Source organism: Lathyrus oleraceus, chromosome 6, assembly GCF_024323335.1.
Source record: "Lathyrus oleraceus cultivar Zhongwan6 chromosome 6, CAAS_Psat_ZW6_1.0, whole genome shotgun sequence".
Lineage (NCBI taxonomy): Eukaryota > Viridiplantae > Streptophyta > Magnoliopsida > Fabales > Fabaceae > Lathyrus > Lathyrus oleraceus.
This window is the reverse complement of record NC_066584.1, coordinates 509,803,872-509,828,379: the sequence shown is the minus strand read 5'-3', so window position 1 is coordinate 509,828,379 and position 24,508 is coordinate 509,803,872. Positions and strand designations below refer to the sequence as shown.

At 36.9% G+C, this 24,508-nt stretch overlaps 4 protein-coding genes across 4 annotated transcripts; 2 read left to right on the top strand and 2 right to left on the bottom strand.

Annotated features, from left to right (window-relative positions):
* Positions 1 to 746: 746 nt before the first annotated feature.
* On the top strand, positions 747 to 2,054 carry LOC127096476 (uncharacterized). Its single transcript, XM_051035040.1, has 2 exons — positions 747 to 986; positions 1,068 to 2,054. The coding sequence occupies exons 1-2, from the start codon at positions 747 to 749 to the stop codon at positions 2,052 to 2,054; spliced, it is 1,227 nt and encodes a 408-aa protein (XP_050890997.1).
* Positions 2,055 to 15,607: 13,553 nt separating this feature from the next.
* On the bottom strand, positions 15,608 to 16,984 carry LOC127098074 (CASP-like protein 4C2). Its single transcript, XM_051036574.1, has 3 exons — positions 16,400 to 16,984; positions 16,188 to 16,323; positions 15,608 to 16,092 (listed from the first exon to the last, which is right to left on the bottom strand). Exons 1-3 carry the CDS (start codon positions 16,621 to 16,623, stop codon positions 15,871 to 15,873), a joined length of 582 nt encoding a protein of 193 aa, XP_050892531.1. The 5' UTR covers positions 16,624 to 16,984; the 3' UTR covers positions 15,608 to 15,870.
* Positions 16,985 to 19,480: 2,496 nt separating this feature from the next.
* On the bottom strand, positions 19,481 to 20,915 carry LOC127098075 (ubiquitin-conjugating enzyme E2 7-like). Its single transcript, XM_051036575.1, is given in 5 exon segments — positions 19,481 to 19,715; positions 19,795 to 19,927; positions 19,929 to 20,061; positions 20,173 to 20,270; positions 20,356 to 20,915. Coding segments are annotated over 5 exon segments (567 nt in total). The 5' UTR covers positions 20,484 to 20,915; the 3' UTR covers positions 19,481 to 19,640.
* A 71-nt stretch (positions 20,916 to 20,986) lies between these two features.
* On the top strand, positions 20,987 to 21,790 carry LOC127098076 (ubiquitin-conjugating enzyme E2 13). The gene is made up of 4 exons (XM_051036576.1): positions 20,987 to 21,175; positions 21,344 to 21,387; positions 21,476 to 21,553; positions 21,633 to 21,790. Exons 1-4 carry the CDS (start codon positions 21,103 to 21,105, stop codon positions 21,705 to 21,707), a joined length of 270 nt encoding a protein of 89 aa, XP_050892533.1. The 5' UTR covers positions 20,987 to 21,102; the 3' UTR covers positions 21,708 to 21,790.
* The last annotated feature ends 2,718 nt before the right edge of the window (positions 21,791 to 24,508 follow it).

Here is a 24,508-nt window from a genome sequence, read left to right as displayed (position 1 = left end):
TTTCCCAACACTGCACCCTAGCCACCTTCATGATACCCTTTGCAATCTCTCCCTCAATCTTGTTCTCAAACACCTTTATCTCTCCGTCTCCTCTCTACCGAAAACCACCAAAATGTCACAACCTTCTGTCTCCACTCCAAGCGAACCCTCCATAGAGCAATCAAACCCTAAAAATACTGGAACTCAGATAGATCTCTCTGATGTCATTACTTATGATGTTCCCCTCTCGATCGTCCTTGTCCATGCAACTCCCATGAGAAAGGATAGAACTTCATCTTCAAGGAAAGGAAAGCCTACTAAAGTAAGTACCTCTTTAACTCCTTCCATAACTGCTAAAAATATGAATGATCCTGAACCTCTACTATCGTGAAGAAACCCCTGTTCATGACTAGTATATATCTCGACCCTATCAGCATTGGACCTAATGTTGATGCATCTAAGATTGTCCCGTTGCGACAAATGTTATGGAAAATGTTGAAGCTTATGAAACCAGCAATAAACCTAGATCTATTACTACCTTGAGTAAATCTAGCATGATGGTAGCTGACCGAGACGATGTCGATAAGAATATTTGTGTGTTGATCTCTTAAGTGTTAGGGATTGACCCTAAGACAAATGTCGTGCTGGATGTCTCCACATCCTTGGCCCAACATGATATTAATACTAAGAACCCTAGAGATAAACCTGATGTGAATGCACCTACTTTGTCTCCTGAGAAATCGCAAGACAAAGAAAGGTCTAAAGATATGACTAATGAGCTGGGTAAAAAAGATAAAAATCATGTTGATCAACCCACTGACATTGTTAATATTGAGGAACTGGACTCTGATGATGTTTATATTGGGAAAAGATTAGCTCTTGGAATTTCTAAAAGATTGAAGAATAGAAAAGGACAAGTTGTTGGATCCTCCAACACTCCCTCCAAATCTGTCAGGAACAAAACTAGTGTTGGTCCCACAAAAAGATGGGGCAAGGTGGTGACTCATGTATCAAATAAGTCCCTGAAAAGGAAGAAAGTTCCCTCTGAGTCTAGTGAATCTGATCATGATGTCGAACATAATATTTAGGACATCATCTCTACTTCCAGAAAGCAAGCCTCTGGGAAGAAGATACTAGCCAATATTCCTAAAGTTCCACTTGACAACATTTCTTTTCACTCTATTGAAAATGTTGAAAAATGGAAATTTGTGTATCGAAGAAGGTTAGTACTGGAAAGGGAATTGGGGAAAGATGCTTTTGAGTGTAAAGAAGTGTTGAGTTTGATTCAAAAAGTTGGATTAATGAAAACTGTAATAGGTTTTGGCAAGTACTATAAAATGATTGTCAAAGAATTTATTGTGAACATCTCCAAGGAGTGTGACAACAAAAGGAGCAAGGAATTCAGAAAAGTGTATGCCATAGGAAGATGTGTGGATTTTTCTCCTAAAATAATCAACAGGTTCTTGGGCAGAAATGAAGAAGAACAAGCTGAAATTGATGTCTCTGGCAATGTCATCTGCAGAGAGATTACTGCTAAGCAAGTGAAGGAATGTCAAAGGAAAGGAAAATTGTCTGCTAGTGCCTTGAGTGTCAAGTATGTTGTGCTCCACGGAATTGGAGCTGCAAATTGGGTTCCAACCAATCGTACCTCCAATATAGCTACTGGGCTAGGTAAGTTTATCTATATTTTTGGGACCAAGGCAAATTTTGACTTTAAATCCTATGTTTCTGATCAAACTATGAAGCATGCTTCTTTTTATCCTGTGAAAATGCCAATAGATTTTCCTTCCTTGATTTGTAGGGTTATCCTGAGTCAACACCCCAATATATTAATCAATTATGAAAGTACATGCAAAAGGGACCCTCCTCTCTCATTGCATTATAGGTTGTTCACTGGGAAACATACTCCTTCAAGGTCTACTAACAGAACATGCATCTTATCTGAGTTGAAAGACACCTACAAGACCTTGGATGAAACTATAAAAAGTTGTACTAAAAGGAAAAGCAAAATTGAAATGTTGATTAAGGCTCTGTCTGAAGAAGAAGGTGGGTTGAAAAGTGATGGAACGAATTAAAAGGAAGAAAATGAAGACATGTCTGATGCTAGTGATGAGGAAGATGATACCAATAATGATGAAGATTAATGAGATCTAGTTCTTTTGTGTGTTGGTTCTTCAGTTATTTCTTTTATGGGTTGTGCCCTGAATTCTATTTTGTGCACTTTATAAGTGCTCTTGGGTTTGTTTGGTTTGTAAACTCTCTTGACCTTGTGTTCTTACAGTGATGTGTTGGTTAATTTGTTTTGTTTGTCAACTTTGTGGCTAAAAAGGGGGAGTAGGTATGTGTGATGTGTGATGCTTGTTGTGTGCTATGCGTTCTGCTTCGTGTCCCTCTTGCTCCTTGAGGGGGAACATATGCTTGTATGGAGGGGGAGTAATGTAACACCCCAAATAAAGTAAAAGAATTATTTGATTAAGTTGATAATATTATTTTATTAATTTAATTAAATAAATTGGATTATTGGATTTATTATTATTATTATTATTATTATTTTGGAAAATATATAAGTGGGAAATAAGAGAAATAGTCTCATTTGGAACAGAAGAGTTTTACGTGGAAGTTGAGAAGCTGCAGAGCAAAGGCTGAAGAGCGGAAAAGCTGAAGCGTTGAGTTGCCGAATTATCTCAGGTAAGGGGTCTGAACCTTATTAAACAATAATATGCGAACATTTTCATGAATTATGTAGGATTGTTGATGGACTTTGGGGATTTAGGAAGATTGGGGAAGTTGGGGTTTACCGTCGTTTAGTACTATGATGAATAAGTCGAATTAAGCTGAAATTGAATCCGTAGTTGTGTGAGTCGCGTTTTCCCGAACGCGCAGCCTTTTACGGAAGTTGAATCGGAGGTCCGGAAGTCCCCCGACGGCGGAAAATGCGGAGAACTCTGCATTCTGCCTTGTGTTAGCGCAGGAACTGCTGTTTTGTCTGCGTTAACCGGTTAACCCAGGGTGTTAACCGGTTAACACTGTTATGTGTTGTGAAAATGTTGATTTTTGCCTGCGTTAACCGGTTAACCTATAGCGTTAACCGGTTAACACTGTTGCGTTTTGCCTGGAGAGGTATTGTTGTCCTGCGTTAACCGGTTAACGCATGGTGTTAACCGGTTAACACTGTTCCAGTATTGAAAAATGACTAATTTTTATGTGGAAATTGTGATTTGGCCTATTGTGGTTGATTGTGATGAATCCATGTGTTAAGATGTAATGTTGTTGTTGTTTTGTTGAGTTGTATGTCATGCTATTAATGATGAAGATAACATGATCATATGATGTTGTTGTTGCTATGTTGATTATGATGCATGTTTGGTGTGCATGCATTCATGAAAGGCCGATGCCTAGTGATGAACGGACATGAGTTCCAATGATGTTGTTGACTCCGGGCTTGTTGAGAGGCTTGGTTCCTTGCGGGGAACCCGGATTCTATGGTGATGAATCTGGGAGTGGTGATCCTGTAGTTGGTCACAAAATGGGTATACCGAGTCGTGTTGAGTCATGCATGGGTGTGTGCATTGCATTTGATGTGTTGTTTTGTTGATGTTCATGAGTTTGTTGATTATGATGATGATGATGAGCTGTGTTGGTATATGTGAAATATATAATTATGTTTATATTTCTGTCGTTATATTATTATTTAATAATGTAATTCTCACCCCTTCTGCATGTGTTTATGTTCATCTATGATGAGCAATGTGCAGATAAAGAGGAGTAGCTGTTGTTGAGGTTCGAGGAATAAGTGTAGAGTTATTCTACAGAGTCGAGTCAAATGCTCTGGTCATGTGACACCGGGGATTATGGGATTCGATAGCCAAATTATTTTATTTATGTTGTTTATGATGAATAATTGTTGAGATGTTTTGTTGAGATCATGTTGACACATTATTATAATAATTATGTTGTTGTCCGCTGCGAAGTTTTAAATCAAGTAAATAATATGTTTTATGTTGTGATGCGAAATTTGTTATGTTGTAAGGAAATGTAAACTCTTCTACATGTGTACTCTGATAATCTATTTAAATATGTCGTTTGGGTAGAAGGGTGTTACATTAGTGGTATCAGAGCATTGTCAGTCCAGTCGAGTCATATTGTGAAGTTTTCCCTGTTGGTCGATTAGTGTAAATGACACTGTCGATATTTAACGGTTGTGGTTGTGTTGTGCAGAGTATGGCTGGAGAAAATGACCGTGCGATTGCTGAGGCTTTGGCTGCTATGGCGCAGGCTATGCAGGCGCAGCAGAATCCGTCGGTCGACGAGTTTAAGAATTTGGGAAGGTTCCTGAAGAATAACCCTCCTACATTCAAAGGGCGCTATGATCCAGATGGTGCTCAGATTTGGCTGAAGGAGATTGAGAAGATTTTCCGGGTGATGACGTGTACTGAAGCACAGAAGGTGCAGTTTGGTACGCATATGTTATCTGAGGAGGCTGAAAACTGGTGGGATAACACTCGCCAGAGAATTGAAGTACCAGGTGCTGAGATGACTTGGGAAAGGTTCAAGACGGCCTTTCTGGAGAAATATTTTCCTGCTGATGTGCGATGTAAGAAGGAGATGGAATTTCTAGAACTGAAGCAGGGTAACATGTCTGTTGCTGACTACGCTTCGAAGTTTGAAGAGCTGGTGCAGTATTGTCCTCACTATAATAATGCTGATGCTGAGGGATCCAAGTGTGTCAAGTTTGAGAACGGGTTGCGTCCCGAGATCAAACAAGGCATTGGTTACCAGGAGATTCGTAGGTTTCCTACATTGGTTAATAAGTGCAGGATATTTGAGGAAGATAGCAAGGCTAGGACTGCTCATTACAAGAGTCTTAGTGAGAAGAAGAATAAGGATCGTGGTAGTCCTTATGTATCTCCGAATGGTAAAGGTAAGCAGAAAATGGTAGATGAGAAGAAGCCAAGTGGGGGAGGATCTTCCATAGCTGGTAAGTGTTTCAAGTGTGGCGAGCCAGGCCACCGTGCTGATAGCTGTACCAAGAAAGTGCTGAGATGTTTCCGATGCGGTCAGACTGGTCATAGAGTTACGGAATGTAAGGATGCTGGTCCGACATGTTTTAATTGTGGCGAGAAAGGTCATATCAGTTTGCAGTGCTCGAAACCGAAGAAGGCGGCTACTGCAGCTCATACTACTGGTAGGGTGTTTGCTCTGAGTGGGGCTGAAACTCCTAAAGAAGATAATCTGATTAAAGGTACTTGCTTGATTAATAATGTTGAATTGCTTGCTATTGTTGACACTGGTGCTACTCATTCGTTTATTTCGTATGAGTGTGCGACCAGGATTGGTGTGAGTATGTCGTCCCTAGGCGGAAGTATGGTGATAGATACTCCTGCTAATGGTTCCGTGAAGACTTCTGTTGTCTGTCGAGGTTGTCATTTGACGATCTTTGAGAGAGAGTTCGTAGTTGATTTGGTGTGCTTACCCTTGCACCAAATTGATATTATTCTGGGAATGAATTGGCTAGGATTCTATGGCGTGTTTATCAACTGCTATAGTAAGACGGTGCGGTTTTCTGAAGTTGGTGAAAATGATGAGGCAAGATTTCTATCTGCTAGGCAGGTGGGGGATTTTGTGAAGGATGAAGCTCAGATATTCGCTTTATTTGCGTCTCTACAAGCGAATAAGAAAGTGGTGAGTGTAGAATTGCCTGTTGTTTGTGAATTTCAGGATGTGTTTCCAGAGGATGTAAGTGATTTACCTCCAGAACGTGAAGTCGAATTTGCCATTGACTTAGTACCAGGTACGAGTCCAGTGTCGATGTCTCCTTATAGAATGTCGGCAACTGAATTAGTTGAATTGAAGAAGCAACTTGAGGAATTGCTTGAGAAGAAGTTTGTGCGTCCAAGTGTTTCTCCTTGGGGTGCACCAGTATTGTTAGTGAAGAAGAAAGAAGGTACGATGAGGTTGTGTGTCGATTATCGGCAGTTGAATAAGGTGACTATCAAGAATCGGTATCCATTGCCGAGGATTGATGATTTGATGGACCAGTTGATTGGAGCTCATGTTTTCAGTAAGATTGATTTGCGGTCGGGTTATCATCAGATCCGAGTGAAGTCAGATGATATTGCGAAGACTGCTTTCCGTACGAGGTATGGTCATTATGAATACACTGTGATGCCGTTCGGTGTGTCTAATGCTCCAGGTGTGTTTATGGAATACATGAATCGTATATTTCATCCGTACCTTGATAATTTTGTTGTGGTGTTCATAGATGATATATTGATATATTCTAAGACGGAAGAAGAGCATGCAGGACATCTGAGAATTGTTTTACAGGTGTTAAGAGAAAGGAAATTATATGCAAAGTTATCTAAATGTGAGTTCTGGTTAAAGGAAGTGAGTTTCCTTGGCCATGTGATTTCGAGTGGTGGGATTTCTGTTGATCCTGCTAAAGTGGATGCTGTATTACAGTGGGAGACTCCGAAGTCTGCTACTGAGATACGCAGTTTTCTGGGGTTAGCTGGTTATTACCGCAGATTTATTGAGGGCTTCTCTAAGTTGGCATTGCCGTTGACGCAGTTGACTAAGAAGGGTCAAGTGTATGTGTGGGATGCAGCTTGTGAAGCGAGTTTTGTTGAGTTGAAGAGGCGGTTGACCAGTGCTCCAGTGTTGATCTTGCCTAATCCTGGTGAGTCCTTCGTTGTTTATTGTGATGCTTCTTTGATGGGTCTTGGTGGTGTTTTGATGCAGAATGGTAAAGTTGTAGCTTATGCTTCTAGACAGTTGAGAGTTCATGAGAGAAATTATCCTACGCATGATCTAGAACTTGCAGCTGTTGTATTTGTGTTGAAAATGTGGAGGCATTATCTGTATGGTTCCAGATTCGAAGTGTTCAGTGATCACAAGAGTCTGAAGTATCTGTTTGATCAGAAAGAGTTAAATATGAGGCAGAGAAGGTGGTTAGAATTACTGAAGGATTTTGACTTTGAATTGAGTTATCATCCCGGTAAGGCTAATGTAGTTGCAGATGCGCTGAGTAGAAAGTCTCTACATATGTCTATGATGATGGTTCGGGAGCTTGAGTTAATTGAACAGTTCCGTGATATGAGTTTGGGTTGTGAAGTTTCCGCTGATAGTGTAAAGTTGGGTATGCTGAAGTTGACTAGTGGAATTCTGGAAGATATTCGGAATGGTCAGCAAGTTGATGTCGCTCTAGTTGATCATATTACTATGGTTAACCAGGGTAATGGTGGTAATTTTGAGATTGATGAGAATGGCATCCTACGATTTAAAGGTAGAGTTTGTGTTCCTGAGGTGTCCGAATTGAGAAAGAGTATTCTTGAAGAGGGCCATAGGAGTGGGTTGAGTATCCATCCAGGTGCAACTAAAATGTATCAAGATTTGAAGAAGTTGTTTTGGTGGGCTGGTATGAAAAGAGATGTTGCTAAGTTTGTGTATGCCTGTTTGACTTGTCAGAAGTCAAAGATTGAACATCAGAAACCGGCAGGTATGATGCAACCTTTGAAGATTCCTGAATGGAAGTGGGATAGCATTTCCATGGACTTTATGACGGGATTGCCGAGGACGGTGAAAGGTAATGATTCTATTTGGGTGATTGTGGATCGATTGACTAAGTCGGCGCATTTCTTGCCGATGAAGATTAATCACTCTTTGGAGAAGTTGGCAGAGTTGTATATTGAGGAGATAGTGAGGCTGCATGGTATTCCATCCAGTATTGTGTCTGACAGAGATCCCAGATTTACTTCTAGATTTTGGGAAAGTTTGCAGAAAGCATTGGGGACTAAGTTGAGGTTGAGTTCAGCTTATCATCCTCAGACTGATGGTCAGACTGAAAGAACTATCCAATCCTTGGAGGATTTGTTGAGAGCTTGTGTGTTGGAGCAGAGTGGTTCTTGGGATAGTTATTTGCCATTGGTGGAGTTTACTTATAATAATAGTTTTCATGCTAGTATCGGTATGGCTCCATATGAAGCATTGTATGGTAGGAGGTGTAGAACTCCATTGTGTTGGTATGAAGCAGGTGAGAGTGTTGTACTCGGACCTGAGATTGTGCAGCAGACGACTGAAAAGGTTAAGATGATTCAGGAGAAAATGAAGATTTCTCAGAGTCGTCAGAAGAGTTACCATGATAATAGGAGAAAGGCACTTGAGTTCCAAGAGGGAGATCATGTGTTCTTGAGAGTTACTCCGACGACAGGTGTGGGTAGAGCTCTAAAGTCTAAAAAGCTTACTCCGAGGTTTATGGGTCCGTATCAGATTTTAAAGAGAGTTGGGGAAGTGGCGTATCGGATAGCTTTACCGCCGTCGCTTTCTAATCTGCATGATGTGTTTCATGTATCCCAGTTGAGAAAATATATTGCGGATCCTTCGCATGTTGTTCAGTTGGATGATATCCAGGTGAGGGATAATTTGACCGTTGAGGTGTTGCCAATTCGGATAGATGACCGAGAAGAGAAGACCCTGAGAGGTAGGAAGATTGCTCTGGTGAAAGTTGTTTGGGGAGGTCCAGCTGGTGAGAGCTTGACGTGGGAGCGTGAAGATCAGATGAAGGAGTCGTATCCGGCTCTATTTGCTTGAGGTATGTTTTCGAGGACGAAAACTCTTTTAGTGGGGGAGAGTTGTAACACCCCAAATAAAGTAAAAGAATTATTTGATTAAGTTGATAATATTATTTTATTAATTTAATTAAATAAATTGGATTATTGGATTTATTATTATTATTATTATTATTATTTTGGAAAATATATAAGTGGGAAATAAGAGAAATAGTCTCATTTGGAACAGAAGAGTTTTACGTGGAAGTTGAGAAGCTGCAGAGAAGGGAGAAGCTGCAGAGCAAAGGCTGAAGAGCGGAAAAGCTGAAGCGTTGAGTTGCCGAATTATCTCAGGTAAGGGGTCTGAACCTTATTAAACAATAATATGCGAACATTTTCATGAATTATGTAGGATTGTTGATGGACTTTGGGGATTTAGGAAGATTGGGGAAGTTGGGGTTTACCGTCGTTTAGTACTATGATGAATAAGTCGAATTAAGCTGAAATTGAATCCGTAGTTGTGTGAGTCGCGTTTTCCCGAACGCGCAGCCTTTTACGGAAGTTGAATCGGAGGTCCGGAAGTCCCCCGACGGCGGAAAATGCGGAGAACTCTGCATTCTGCCTTGTGTTAGCGCAGGAACTGCTGTTTTGTCTGCGTTAACCGGTTAACCCAGGGTGTTAACCGGTTAACACTGTTATGTGTTGTGAAAATGTTGATTTTTGCCTGCGTTAACCGGTTAACCTATAGCGTTAACCGGTTAACACTGTTGCGTTTTGCCTGGAGAGGTATTGTTGTCCTGCGTTAACCGGTTAACGCATGGTGTTAACCGGTTAACACTGTTCCAGTATTGAAAAATGACTAATTTTTATGTGGAAATTGTGATTTGGCCTATTGTGGTTGATTGTGATGAATCCATGTGTTAAGATGTAATGTTGTTGTTGTTTTGTTGAGTTGTATGTCATGCTATTAATGATGAAGATAACATGATCATATGATGTTGTTGTTGCTATGTTGATTATGATGCATGTTTGGTGTGCATGCATTCATGAAAGGCCGATGCCTAGTGATGAACGGACATGAGTTCCAATGATGTTGTTGACTCCGGGCTTGTTGAGAGGCTTGGTTCCTTGCGGGGAACCCGGATTCTATGGTGATGAATCTGGGAGTGGTGATCCTGTAGTTGGTCACAAAATGGGTATACCGAGTCGTGTTGAGTCATGCATGGGTGTGTGCATTGCATTTGATGTGTTGTTTTGTTGATGTTCATGAGTTTGTTGATTATGATGATGATGATGAGCTGTGTTGGTATATGTGAAATATATAATTATGTTTATATTTCTGTCGTTATATTATTATTTAATAATGTAATTCTCACCCCTTCTGCATGTGTTTATGTTCATCTATGATGAGCAATGTGCAGATAAAGAGGAGTAGCTGTTGTTGAGGTTCGAGGAATAAGTGTAGAGTTATTCTACAGAGTCGAGTCAAATGCTCTGGTCATGTGACACCGGGGATTATGGGATTCGATAGCCAAATTATTTTATTTATGTTGTTTATGATGAATAATTGTTGAGATGTTTTGTTGAGATCATGTTGACACATTATTATAATAATTATGTTGTTGTCCGCTGCGAAGTTTTAAATCAAGTAAATAATATGTTTTATGTTGTGATGCGAAATTTGTTATGTTGTAAGGAAATGTAAACTCTTCTACATGTGTACTCTGATAATCTATTTAAATATGTCGTTTGGGTAGAAGGGTGTTACAAGTAACCTTTGGGGTAACTCAGCCCCTGGTTCTGATATTCAGGGGGGAGCACCTAATAATCAGGGGGAGCACCGGATACTTGTGTTCATGATGTCAGGAACAATATCCTGACATCCTGTCTAACAAGGAAATTTTTTCTGGCGTGTTATACAGTATGAGGCCTGTTGTTCGCTGCGCCTGCCTCTGGTGACTATGTGAAAAAGGATGTCATATGTTTTCTTGTTGATGTATATCCTTGTTTCTATCCCTCTTAAATATTGACTATTGTAAAGATTGTTTTAGCCAAAATTTGCCAAAGAAGGGAGATTGTTAGGTCTGACATATTGTGATCGAAAGCATTTTGGAAAAACAAGTATATGTGACAGATGTTGAATAAGATGTCCTGACATATTATTTCAATATTCAGCGTAACCGAGCTTAAGTTGTTTGTGAGATTTAGTCTCTTTAATGATTTATCTAAAGATTTAGCTCTCGTATATTATTGAGCGTTTTCCTTGTACCTGAAGAATATTGTGTCTTGACTTATTTACGAAGTAACGATGTTAAGACATTTTAGGAAACATCTGATTTGATTAAAATCATATCTTTAGAAGATTGTACAAAGATCTTGAATCTGCTGTAAATTAAGACCGAAGCCCATGCCTTTCACTATTATTTATAGAGGAGTTCTAAACCTAAGATAGTATTGAAGCCGTGCATTATTTTGTTATCAATAGGGTTTCATGTGTATGCTTTTTGGGAGCCAACTTGAGTATCACTTTGATACTTGAATCGGACCTGGTGTATTGAGTTGTAACTCATAATCCCTCAAAAGCTTTTAAGAAATAGTGGATTGCATTTTTCAGTTGTTAGTTGCCGTGTGGTTGAGGGAAGTGAGAGGGGTCTCATATCTAGGAGTGTACTAGATAGAAACGTCCACAAGTAGAGATTAAGTGAGAAGTATGTAAAACCTGAGGTTGTTTAGGACTTCAAACTAACACTGTGATAATGGATTTTCTTTCTAGCTTGGTAGCCCCCAGATGTAGGTGACGTTGTACCGAACTGGATTAACAAATGATTGTGCGACTGACTGCTATTCTGTTTATTTATTATGCTATTGTTTGTTGTGTGATAATGTACAAACCCTGAGGTCGTGACATCGTGTACGACATCATAGATCTGCTTGCCAGAATTTCACATAATAAAAAAAAACATCAGAGAACTTTTCGGATATGCATATCCGTAAATACCCTTTTTCGTAAAAATTCAGAGTATAAGTAGAGATGCATCTTTGAAAAGTGACATGTTGCCATGATAAGGTTTCTAAGGTCTAAAGTGACCCAATACTTGTATAAATAGGGTGTCTCTCAACCCATATTTTCAGCAAAACACACAACAACTAGATAATGAATGTATATCCCCACCTTGCATTTGTGTATTTCAATGGCGTAAACCCCTCACTTCAATTTCAGATCTGCGACAACATTTTTCTCGTCGATCTTAAATATAAACTTAATACTCTTCTGCGATATCCAAATAATCAGAGAGTTGTCAAGCTCGAGTCAGTGGCGGAACTGAGGGGGGACGTGGGAAGGCCACGGTCACCCCTCAACTTTTTTTTAATTCATATATATTAAATTACTAAAACATCCTTATTTTAAATTAAAATTAATTTTTATTTTTTCTTTTTCATTCAAAGTTAGGTTAAAATACAGATAATGTAAAAAAGCTCTTACCTTTCCTTTCTTTCTCATATGGGTTTGCTACCGACACCGGAATTGGAACAGATTAAAGTGATCGACATCTAACAGGTAAAAAACTTTATTCATTTTTCTTTTATAAAAAGTAACAAATTAAAGTGATCGCTTGATTTGTGTTTTTGAGATTTTTAGGGTTCTTCTTTCTTGATGTGTTAAAATAATCTATATGAGGTTTATTAAGCCAATTCATAACACTGTAATTTACAAATATAGTTATACACTGTAATAAGGTTTATTTAATCATTGTTGCTGCTAATTTCTAATAGTGAAATTACCGGTATTTGAAAACGGATTAAAGTTGATTAATTAAGTTTATTATTTTTTTTCTCTTTTAATTTTTATGTTCTCTAAATTGATTTTTGAATCTGATATGATATTATAGGAAGAGTAAATATGAATAATAGGAAAATTGATTCTTTTTTCAAAAGGAAAGCATGTGAAATTGAAAGAGAAGAGAGAGATGAAGAAATTATAATCCTGACATCCGAATCTGAAACAGTTCTTGAGAATCCAACAATTGAAGAGCATCATGGTTTTGAAAATTCTTTGGAACGCGATCCTGGAAAGCGTCCTCCGATTTGGAAATATCCACCAAATCAAGTGGATGCAATACAAAGAGCTTATCTAAAATGGGGTCCATATCAAATTCATTTAGAAAACTATCATTTGTCCGGTAACGAGGATCATCCGAGAAGGTTTCAACATACTTGGTTTAACATATTTCCATCATGGTTATAATATTCACCATCTGAAGATGCCTCATATTGCTTACCATGTTACCTTTTTAGCAAAAAACTAAGTGGACGTCCCAGATCACTTGTCTTTATTTCTATGGGTTTTAGAAATTGGAAGAAAGTTAGGAATGGAAAACATTGTTCCTTTCTTAAACACATAGGGAAGGATCCTTGCTCACCACACAACACTGCAATGAAAGCTTGTCAAGACTTGTTGAATCAAGATGGTCATATTAGAAATGTTATTCAAGTGCAAAGTTCAAATCAAAGAATGAATAATCGGTTACGACTCAAGACTTCAATTGACACTGTTCGTTGGTTAACACTACAAGCTTGTGCTTTTAGGGGTCACGACGAAAGTAGCAAATCAAGAAATCAAGGTAACTTTCTTGATTTATTGAAACTTTTAGCATCCTACAATGATGAAGTTGCAAAAGTTGTGTTGGAAAATGCTCCACAAAATTGCAAGTATACTTCACATCAAATTCAAAAAGAGCTCTTGCAAATTCTTTCTAGTAGGGTGAAAAAGAGTATTCGTGAGGAAATTGGTGATTCCAAATTTTGTATCGTTGTTGATGAAGCCCGTGATGAGTCAAAAAAGGAACAAATGACTCTTGTATTAAGATTTGTTGATAAAGTTGGTTTAATACAAGAGAAATTTTTTGATGTGGCACATGTTAAAGACACCACATCTTTAACTCTTAAGGAAGCAATATGTGATATACTTTCTCGACATAACCTTGATGTTTCTAACATTCGTGGCCAATGGTATGATGGTGCCAGCAATATGAGAGGAGAATGGAATGTTTTACAAGCCCTCTTTATGAAGGATTGTCCTTATGCATACTATGTTCATTGTTTTGCTCATCGATTGCAACTTGCATTAGTTACATCATCAAGAGAAGTCAAATCTGTTCATAAATTTTTTGAGAAGCTGATCTTTGTTGTGAATGTTGTTTGTTCTTCTACAAAGCGTCATGATGAGTTACAAGCTTCCCAATTAGAAGAAATTGCTTATTTGTTAGAGATTGATGAGATTGTAACTGGTAAAGGTGCAAATCAAGTTGGTACATTGAAACGAGCTGGAGAGCTAGAGATTGATGAAATTGCTTATTTGTTAGAGATTGATGAGATTTTAACTGGTAAAGGTGCAAATCAAGATGTAGTTAATGCTATGAACTTGGTTCGTTCAACAAAACATCTTATTCAAGGTTTGAGAGAAAATGGTTGGGATACATTGTTTACTAAAGTGATATCTTTTTGTGAAAAGCATGATAATGAGATTCCTGATCTTAATGATGTTCATTCAACAACAAGATTTGGACGCTCCCGTCTTGAAGAGAATCAAATCACAATTCAACATTATTTTAAAGTTGAAATCTTTTTCACTACCATTGACAGACAGTTACAAGAGTTGAATAGCAGATTCAGTGAGCAGGCAATGGATTTGTTAACTCTTGTTCTTTATCTCCTAAGGATGGATATAAAGCTTTTAGCATTGATACTATTTGTTCTTTAGTTGAAAAATATTATCCTATGGATTTTAGTGATCAAGAGAAGAATAATTTGCAATTTCAACTCCAACATTTTCTATTTGTTGCTCGTCAAGCATCAAACTTGAATAATTTATCAACTATTCAAGAACTATGTTCATGTTTGGTTGCATCTGGACAGACTAAAACTTACTTCTTGATTGATAGACTACTTCGTCTTATCATGACTCTTCTCGTTTCTACGGCCACAACTGAGAGGTCTTTTTCAGCAATGAAAATTATTAAGACTAAGTTGAGAAACAAGAAGGATGATGAGTTTCTTGGAGATAGCATGACAATATATATTGAAAGGGAGATTAGTGCAAGCATTAGTTCGAAGTCAATTATTGACGATTTCAAGTCACTCGGAACGCGTAAAGCATTACTTTAAGGTAGTTTTAAGTCATGTAATTTAAATTTTTAGTAATTAACTTTGTATTTATTTTAACTTTAATGTTTTATTTAAAATATTATTTAAATTTTATTTATAATCTTTATTTTACGTTAGCGGCCATCCTAAATTTTTTTATCTGGCTCCGCCACTGGCTCGAGTATCGTTCACCATCGTTTAACAACGAAGGAACGATATAGTTCACCAACTTTGAACTGAAGGCAGTTGAAGATTTCCAGGCAATGTGGAGTATATTTTACCCTTACGCATCGAAGGGTCTGACTGAAGTGGGTGTGAAAATTGATAGATCTGCCGACGATATTATCAATATGTTACAACATTTTAAACTACCCGCTTATAAAAATATATAATGTTAAATTTATGTTAACAACTATCTATGTAATATTGAGTGTTAATTTAATATCAAATTGATTTTGTTTCTAGATCTTTCTCGTACTATTTCTTTTAATGATATGAAATATCTGTCTATTTGTAGATATGCATATCTAAAATATATCTAAAAAATATTCAAATATACAACTCGGAATAAAATTTAGATATATAATCAGAGTGTCTTACACTCTTATAAATGCATTCGAAAATGTGTCTTTGAAAATTGAGGATATATTTGACTTTTTGTCAAGATTTTGAGAGAACATAGTGGAAAAGAAATTGCCATCCATTTATATCATGGTGCACTTTGAAGGTGTAATTTGGTGAACATGTTGCAACGACTTGTTCAATTTAAGCTTTGATTTGTTAACTCACTCACCTATTTTGGTCGATTCAAAATGTAGAATAATTACAAATGTCAGTGTATACTCCCCCGTATTATAATTTTCATAATCAATTTAGTTGAAAAATTGACCCGCTATCTAATCCGATTGAAAATAAAACCTAGCCAGGTAATGGAAATATTAAGTGGAAAAATCAATAGAATTATTGCAATAAAATAGGTGTTACAAATACTTTTGCTACAATAATCTATGGTATAAGCTCAAAAATCAAAGTCACGCGCATATTTTCAACTCAAGTTCTTCTGCAATCATGACGGTCCAAATCAAATCACATCCAATTGAGAGTACCAAGAAAAGAATGCTCCTGACCCCACACAAATATTCCCCGGCATTCATTCATCTACGGCGTCGTTTCCACGCAAAACTCCTCGGAAAAAATTCATTCAGAGATGAAAACGAGAACCGTTGATGATGAAACAAACGAGACGGAATCCAGATAACAGCGAAGTAAACCCTAGAAACAGAAACGCCGCGTATCCTAACGATATTGCTATATCCGATTGCACGCAGAACGAATTGCTCACCGTACACGTGTCCATATCCTTAAGCGTCCTCGCCATCGCCGTCCCCGCCGCACTCGCCGATAAAAGAAGGTACGCGAACACCTGCACCGCCACAACCACCACCACCGCCGCCGCACATTGTTATCAGTAAACAGAGAATATTCAGTTAGATAAACGAAATTGTGCATGTTTCTGACCTGGTCATGGCCGAAATCAAACCAAACTTGCAAAACTTCGGGGAAAAGAGTTGCGCCTCTTGAAATTTCCCAAACGGAAGCACACATTTCGAATAGAGAATATACAGCTACAATCGCATTCGCAGCAACAACGAATCTGTTTCAATTCAATAATAGTAACAGTAGTTAAATTTTGTTGAAATTGAAATTGAAATGAAAATAGAGTTAGTTACCTGAAGGTGTCGTAGTGGTGCCAGTGAGGAGAATCGGAGGTGCGAGAAGTGGTGAGCATGAAGACAGAGGAAGCAAGTGAGAATGAAAAGGAAGTGAGACGGAAGACGAGGATGAGTGAATTGAAGCGGCGGAGTTTATGTTCGGCGACGGTGGAGTGGAAACGAGGAGCGGAGGGTGAACGGTTGTTGTCGACGCCGTTGCGGAGTGGATCAGGGGAACGCATGGTGGTGAGAAATCAAAATCATGTAGAATTGTATTATAAGAGTTAGTTAGTTAGTTAATTTGATATTGATTTAGATTTATGAGAGAGAGAGTCACGGGATAGAATAGAAGAGCGAGAAACTCATGAGTCTATCTGAGTGAAGAGATAAAAAGAATAAGAAGATGCGTGGAAAGGAATGTGTTCGGGTAAGAAAAGCGTGCTCGTTTCTAATCTCGTGTGCTTTCTTTTTCTTCCTTCTTCTTCTTCGATCTTTTTCTTTCCGCTTTTTTATTATTATATTAATTCTTTATATCTGCATCTTAAAAGCTTCAACTTTTTTTTTGTTACTTCCTCTATTTCATAGCATGGTTTTCTTACTTCTAGACACTACAACTACAATTGAGGTTGGAAAAAACCTCTTATATATAACTTTTATCAACTCTGATAATGTAATGTGATGCCGTTCGCTTGACTTTTTAAGAATTGTTTTTGATTCATCATGAATTGAAAATTATTTTTTGATTTAGAGGAAGAGAAGTGAAGGAAAAAATATAAAAAAATTTATTGAAAAAAAGTATTTTTTTATAAAGAATAATAAATAAATATTTATTATTAATATATGTTTAATTTAAAACTTACTATAATAACAAAATTTAAGTTTAAAGAATTATCTAAATCCTCCAAAATATACTATCTCCAAAATCCTACAAAATAAAGAAACTCTAAAATCATATTGGAAGAGAATTTTAAATTTTTTTTAAGGACTTTGATAAATTATTCAAATTCAATCTATGTTGTTATAATTTTTTAAAGATTAAAAATACATTAAACATGGATATTTATTTATTAATTTATACAAAAATATTATTTTGTAAAAAAAATTAAAAGATTTTTTTTCACATTCCTCTTCTTCCAAAGTCATCTCTTCCCCTAGTTTTACTTTTCAAGTATGTGTTAAATTATTGTTAGATCCCTTAAGCTATACATAGATTTATGGTCCATTTGTTAGATTTCAATTTTATTTTTATGTTAAAAAGTGTTTTTTTTAATGAAAATAGTAAATTATTTCAAATTTATTTTTTATAAAATAAAGAATTATTTTGACATCAATAAGATGAATACACATTATTAAAATTTTTAACATACTCAAAATTACATAATTGTTTTTAAAAAATATATCATAGAAATAATTTTAATAAAAAATATTTATAATAGTTTTAAATTTAAATAATTTCTTAAATTTTTTATATCTAATGAAAAATACTTAAAATGAAATTTTATTAAAAAGCTATTTGAACTAATTTTTATTTGAAGTTTCTTATAAAAGTTATTTATAAATTATCATTTAACCAAAATATATAATATTATAAAAGTCATTATTAGAAAAAAAAGAAGTAAAATAAACTTACACTTAATAATATAAGTTAGTTGCTTTTTAATTTCACTTTTTTCTTTTATTTAACAAATAATGTTCAATTGTGAAATGGTTATTGCTGATTTCCCTGTTGGCATTGTCATCCTTCTGTAAAGGCTAAAAAGTTGGAATTCATGACTGTGTCTGCCCAAGATTGGTCACACACAATATCTAGATGGGAAATGCTGATAGGAATAATACATCAATAACTTAACGCGTGACGGTGTGCTATTGGTTCATTCTTTTTTACTTAAGTATAATTCTAGTTCTCTAGCATTTCATCTACAATAAAAAAAATTATTTCAACTTTTGTCATCTAATTTCACAAATTTTTAAAATTTTCACCCCCATCTAATTTGGAAATTTGTTTTTGATATGTATCACTCGCAACATAAAACAACTTAAAATTTGATGTTAAGGAAATTCATGAAAGTTATGAAATATATAATCTAATTTTAAAAAATGACATGATTAAATCTCATCCGCTTTCTCATTCAACCACCATGAATAATCTCTGTTTTTTTAGAAATCTGCATTAATCATAAATCATATTTATCTCCCATCACAAAGTTAAACACTCAAACCATACTTGAGTGTATAACTAATTCCTAATCTTAAGGGAATTCTATTGTTGATTCCTAATATTAAGTAATGAATAATTCAAACTATACAACCTCATATGCATAGTAATACTTGAGTGTATAACTAATTCCTAATCTTAAGGGAATTCTATTGTTGATTCCTAATATTAAGCAATGAATAATTCAAACTATACCAACTCATATGCATAGTAATAGGAATGGTTGGTTACACTTAATTATTGGAACAACTTATTCTTATCTATTATTAATAGATTGTTAATCACCCTATCCGAAGATGAATATCTCTTAAGTTTAGAATCCTACAAACACAACTTAGCTATGTGATTTTAACTGGTGTGGGTATACAAAGAAACAACCAATCTCTGACAAACGATTCAGTCTCTCATAGAAGAAACAAGCCCATGTAAACTAATATCTATTTCATAAGTTTTTTACTTAACACACAATATCTTTAACACACAATATCTTTATATATTTTTTGTATTGCCTTGCATTGTACCAATTTTCATATAGTGTATATGATATAACTTGTCTTACAAAATTTTCAACTTTGCTCAAATTTTCTATTTTCTATATTCTATTTTTTTTTGTCTTGCTTTATGGTATATGGTGTCGTATACATTGTGCCGATTTAAGGTGTATATGATGACTCTTTGAATATTGGGGGTAAGTTTAACTCATTATTACCCCCAACTTGGTGTAATTTTTTTCAAAATGTGAATAAACTTTACAAACTTCACCTTTTCTAGAACCATTACCAAAGACACACAAAGTCAAGTACACAACCACCATTATCTGACCAAACGAGAAAACGCTACTAATGAGAAAACATCCAACGGACAAAAGCTGCAGGTCCATCCCAAAAAGCTAAGACTCACTTTATTTCATGATTTTTTTTCCAACTAAATATTTAATCCACTAATCTTACAGAAGTTCAACAACATTATGAAAACTATTACTAGAACTGTAACAAATTCTCCCTCAACAAATAGGAAATTCAAACAAACTTGTCTTGTAATTCATTACATTTCTTGAGACTTCCTTATACAGCGAGCCACTTTCTTTTTGAATTCACCTCTCTTATCTCTCCATTCTATCTGCATTATGATCAACAACATAACAACATCACAACATATCTATATTAACTAACATATTTAAGATTAATTAACAACGAACCGCAGCGTCTATGTTTGCAGGAGACTCGATATTCGGGCTTGAAAGCATTGATATAATGCTCAGAGATATGCTTTCAACCTGCACATCATAATTCAGTATTAGTTCTTACTCACATTGCTAGCTATGGAAGATGCAGCAGCGAATCGTAAGAAAGCGTAACAGATACCGTATGAATAGGCAACCAGCGCTCTCCGGAATCTTCATAACCAACTGGATCATCACAAGGAGGGTGAAGAATTGAAATGCAGACAGTTCCATCAGAGTAAATTATAGTTATTTTAAAGAAAAAAATTGAAATGAGATCAATATTAACAAGTTAACAGCATTAAATATTTTTTTACAATTATATTGAATGTATTATGCATGTACAATAATCACCATTAGGATGCCAAATCTCAGAAGTAAACTTCATTTTTGGTGGATTCTGAGGATAATCAGGAGGAAAACTCATGATTGCATTGAAAAATCCTCCATCACTATAAACAACACAATCAAAATTTAATTACAATTGAAACCTAATTATGAACAAAGTAATTGATCAAGAAGTATCAAAGGACTTACTAGAGAGAATAAGGTGGACCAATGATGGTGACATTCCATTCAAACACATTGCTCTCATCAACCAAACCTGCTGAGAAGCCATCTAAAGGAGCCTTACAAAGATCTGTGATGAATAACAATATGATCATTCATTGCTTTTGGAAGTGTAGGTACCAATAAGGGTGCATATTTACGGGATCAGACGGACCTACAATGGTAATTTTATGGTCAATTTTTCGTTTGGGAGGAAGAGACGTGGGTGTATGAAACAATTTGGCGTATTTGGTGAGCAATTGAGGGAGGCGCTCACAGTGGTGAGGTTTAAATCTTTGGAGGATTCGTTGGTGGTGATGAGATGGAGGCGTACACACGTGTCAATTGCATGCATATCTACTAGCCATCTTAGTTGATGCAAGTTGGCTTCTACTGGTCCGTGTTTAGGTACACCACTTATTTGGAACAGTGTGCCATCTTTGTTAAAGCTCATGGTTGATGAGAGCAAGGGTTTGTGTTCTTGGATTAACAGATGAATGATCATATTGTTATTCATCACAGATCTTTGTAAGGCTCCTTTAGATGGCTTCTCAGCAGGTTTGGTTGATGAGAGCAATGTGTTTGAATGGAATGTCACCATCATTGGTCCACCTGATTCTCTCTAGTAAGTCCTTTGATACTTCTTGATCAATTACTTTGTTCATAATTAGGTTTCAATTGTAATTAAATTTTGATTGTGTTGTTTATAGTGATGGAGGATTTTTCAATGCAATCATGAGTTTTCCTCCTGATTATCCTCAGAATCCACCAAAAATGAAGTTTACTTCTGAGATTTGGCATCCTAATGGTGATTATTGTACATGCATAATACATTCAATATAATTGTAAAAAAATATTTAATGCTGTTAACTTGTTAATATTGATCTCATTTCAATTTTTTTCTTTAAAATAACTATAATTTACTCTGATGGAACTGTCTGCATTTCAATTCTTCACCCTCCTTGTGATGATCCAGTTGGTTATGAAGATTCCGGAGAGCGCTGGTTGCCTATTCATACGGTATCTGTTACGCTTTCTTACGATTCGCTGCTGCATCTTCCATAGCTAGCAATGTGAGTAAGAACTAATACTGAATTATGATGTGCAGGTTGAAAGCATATCTCTGAGCATTATATCAATGCTTTCAAGCCCGAATATCGAGTCTCCTGCAAACATAGACGTTGCGGTTCGTTGTTAATTAATCTTAAATATGTTAGTTAATATAGATATGTTGTGATGTTGTTATGTTGTTGATCATAATGCAGATAGAATGGAGAGATAAGAGAGGTGAATTCAAAAAGAAAGTGGCTCGCTGTATAAGGAAGTCTCAAGAAATGTAATGAATTACAAGACGAGTTTGTTGTTGGCGTTAGCTGTCAACAAGATTTTAGGAACTATAATAGGAATATAATTATTAATTGTTAATTATCATGATTTGGCTATAATTATTCTGATTTAGTTATAATTAGAAATATGTTTTCTGTGTATATAAATATAACATATTCCCTCCTTGTAATATACGATTGAAATAATATGAAAGTTTTATAATAGTTTAACATGGTATCAGCCGTCAGGTCTTAATCCCGACCTACGGTAACACTTTCCATCCTTCTTCCATGGCCGACTCGGATTCAAACTCCGATGAGGTTACCTCGTCTTCCATTCTTGCTGAATTGACGACGAAAATGACGAAAGTTCTGAACCGTGCATCAGCCCCGTCACAAATTGGCTCTGACCGTACGGTGTAACCGATTGGCATCAAGTTAGATGGCAACAACTATACCCTTTGGTCCCAGGTGGTCGAGATGTATATCTCGGGCAAAGACAAACTAGGATATATTAATGGAGATCTCCCGCAACCCCCTCAAACAGATCCTACGTTTCGACGTTGGCGAACTGACAACGCGATTGTTGAGGGATGGATAATCAACTCAATGGACTCTTCTCTAATCAGCAACTTTATTCGCTTCTCCACTGCCAAGCTGGTGTGGGACGCAATTGCGACCACGTACTTTGATGGCAGTGACACCTCCCAGGTGTATGACCTTCGGCGACGGGTGACACGTCTTAAACAAGCCGGTGGTTCTCTTGAAAAATATTATAACGATCTCCAAGGACTTTGGTGTGAGATAGATTTTCGTCGTCCAAATCCGATGACATGTCAAGTTGATATCCAACACTACAATACACTTATCCAAGAAGAACGAGTGTATGTGTTTTTGGATGGACTTGATGACCGCTTAGATAATATCAGAAGCGATGTTTTACAAATGAAACCGTTTCCAACAGTGGAGCAAGCATATGCACATGTTAGGAGGGAAGCTCTTCGTCAGGCAGTGATGACAGACAACTCCAATGAATTATCTGGAGTAGTTCTTGCATCTAAGCGTCTCAAATTACATAGCAGTAAGATACTTTCTCAATTCAAACATAAAGAACCATCTAATGGCACTAAGTGCTCTCATTGTGGAGGTAACAAACATACTAGCGAGACCTGTTTTAAGCTTCATGGATATCCAGACTGGTGGCCAGATTTTCAGACTCGAAAGCATCGCGATACAACTGATAGCAACCCGGGAAAAGCTGCAGTAGCTACTGTCGAACCCCATCTTTCCCTCATTCCAAAATCAAGTTCCCACACCACTGAAGGTAATGTTCTGATTTTCTCTAATCATGATGATGACTCTAATGCTTGGATACTTGATTCCGGAGCTACCGATCATATGACGTTCGATGCTGCTGATTTTTCTGAACGTTCAACCCCTCGGCGCTCAAGTATTGCCAACACAAATGGTGGTTTATCGGCGGTAATAGGGGCTGGAACTGTGATGTTATCACCATCCCTTTCGCTTTCAAATACACTACTTGTTCCCTCTCTATCTCATAAGTTGCTGTCTGTCATACCCCAAAAATTTGCCCATTAATATTTCAAGACATTTTTCAAGGCATTCCGACTCATTTTTATGACACTGATCTTAAAGGAACAAAGGCCCAGCTCACGAATGGCCCAATCCAGAAAATGGCCCAAACTGGCCTGTTCACTACACGCTCGCCTAGCGAACGTTACGTTCGCTACATGCTCGCCTAGCGAACGTTCGCTACGCGTTCGCTACCAGCTCGCCTAGCGAAGCTGACAGACAACAGAAAATTTCGGGCTTCATTCTGAGCCCATTAGGTCATGAAAAAGAGCATTATAAATACCAGCACTTCAGTAATAAAAACAGAGGAAAAACAGAGGAAGACGGACGGAAACCCTGGCACGGAAACCCTGGAGGCTACTTTAGAGAGTTCCGAGTGAAGAAACCCTGAAGGCCGCTTCCCCGCCCCGAAGCTACCGCCGCCCAACTCAATTCGGCTCGCCAATTCAAGGTTGCAATTCGATTGCAAACAGGTTTGCATTACTATTATCGTGTTATTTTCTTAATTTGCATGTGATACCGCTTTATGTTCTTAACTTGCATGTGATAATATAATTGAATTCATAAACATATTTGAGGTTTTGCATGTGAATTTAAGTGTGCCTGGATATTGTGAATGCTGAACCATATAATTATGTGTTGGATGCCATAAGCCATGCCGCAGGTTGAAGTCATACTGTTCTGAAATTCAAAACCCGCAGCCGCTCGCTAGCACATCGCTAAGCGAGCACGCAGCGAGTGTTCGCTAGACCTTCGCTAGGCGAAGCAGAGGCGAACAAGGGCAGCCGCCAATATTTTGTTTGTTATGTCTTATGCGTATCTGGTCGATTCTATGTTAATTATACACTGTTTTCTTGCTGCTGTTTTTCTTTTACGGTGTAATCCTCGATTGCACCCGGATTTGGTATGCTAACCCGTTTGTTGAATTTTTGCAAAGGTTCATATGTCCCAGAAAAAAGATCGCCGTTTAGGTCTTCCACTTTATTTGTGGGATACCCTTGGGGAGACTCACCCTAAATTGCTTAATTAATTTTAATGTGTTAATTTTAATGTATTAATTTTAATGTATTAATTTTAATGTATTGATTTTAGTATGGACTTAATTACTTAATTGACTTTAAAATATGACCTTTAAATAAGTGATCTTGGACCTCTCTTTGCTGCCTTACGGTATTACGGTATAACGGTCATGTTCCGCGAATGTGGGGATACACTTAGCAATG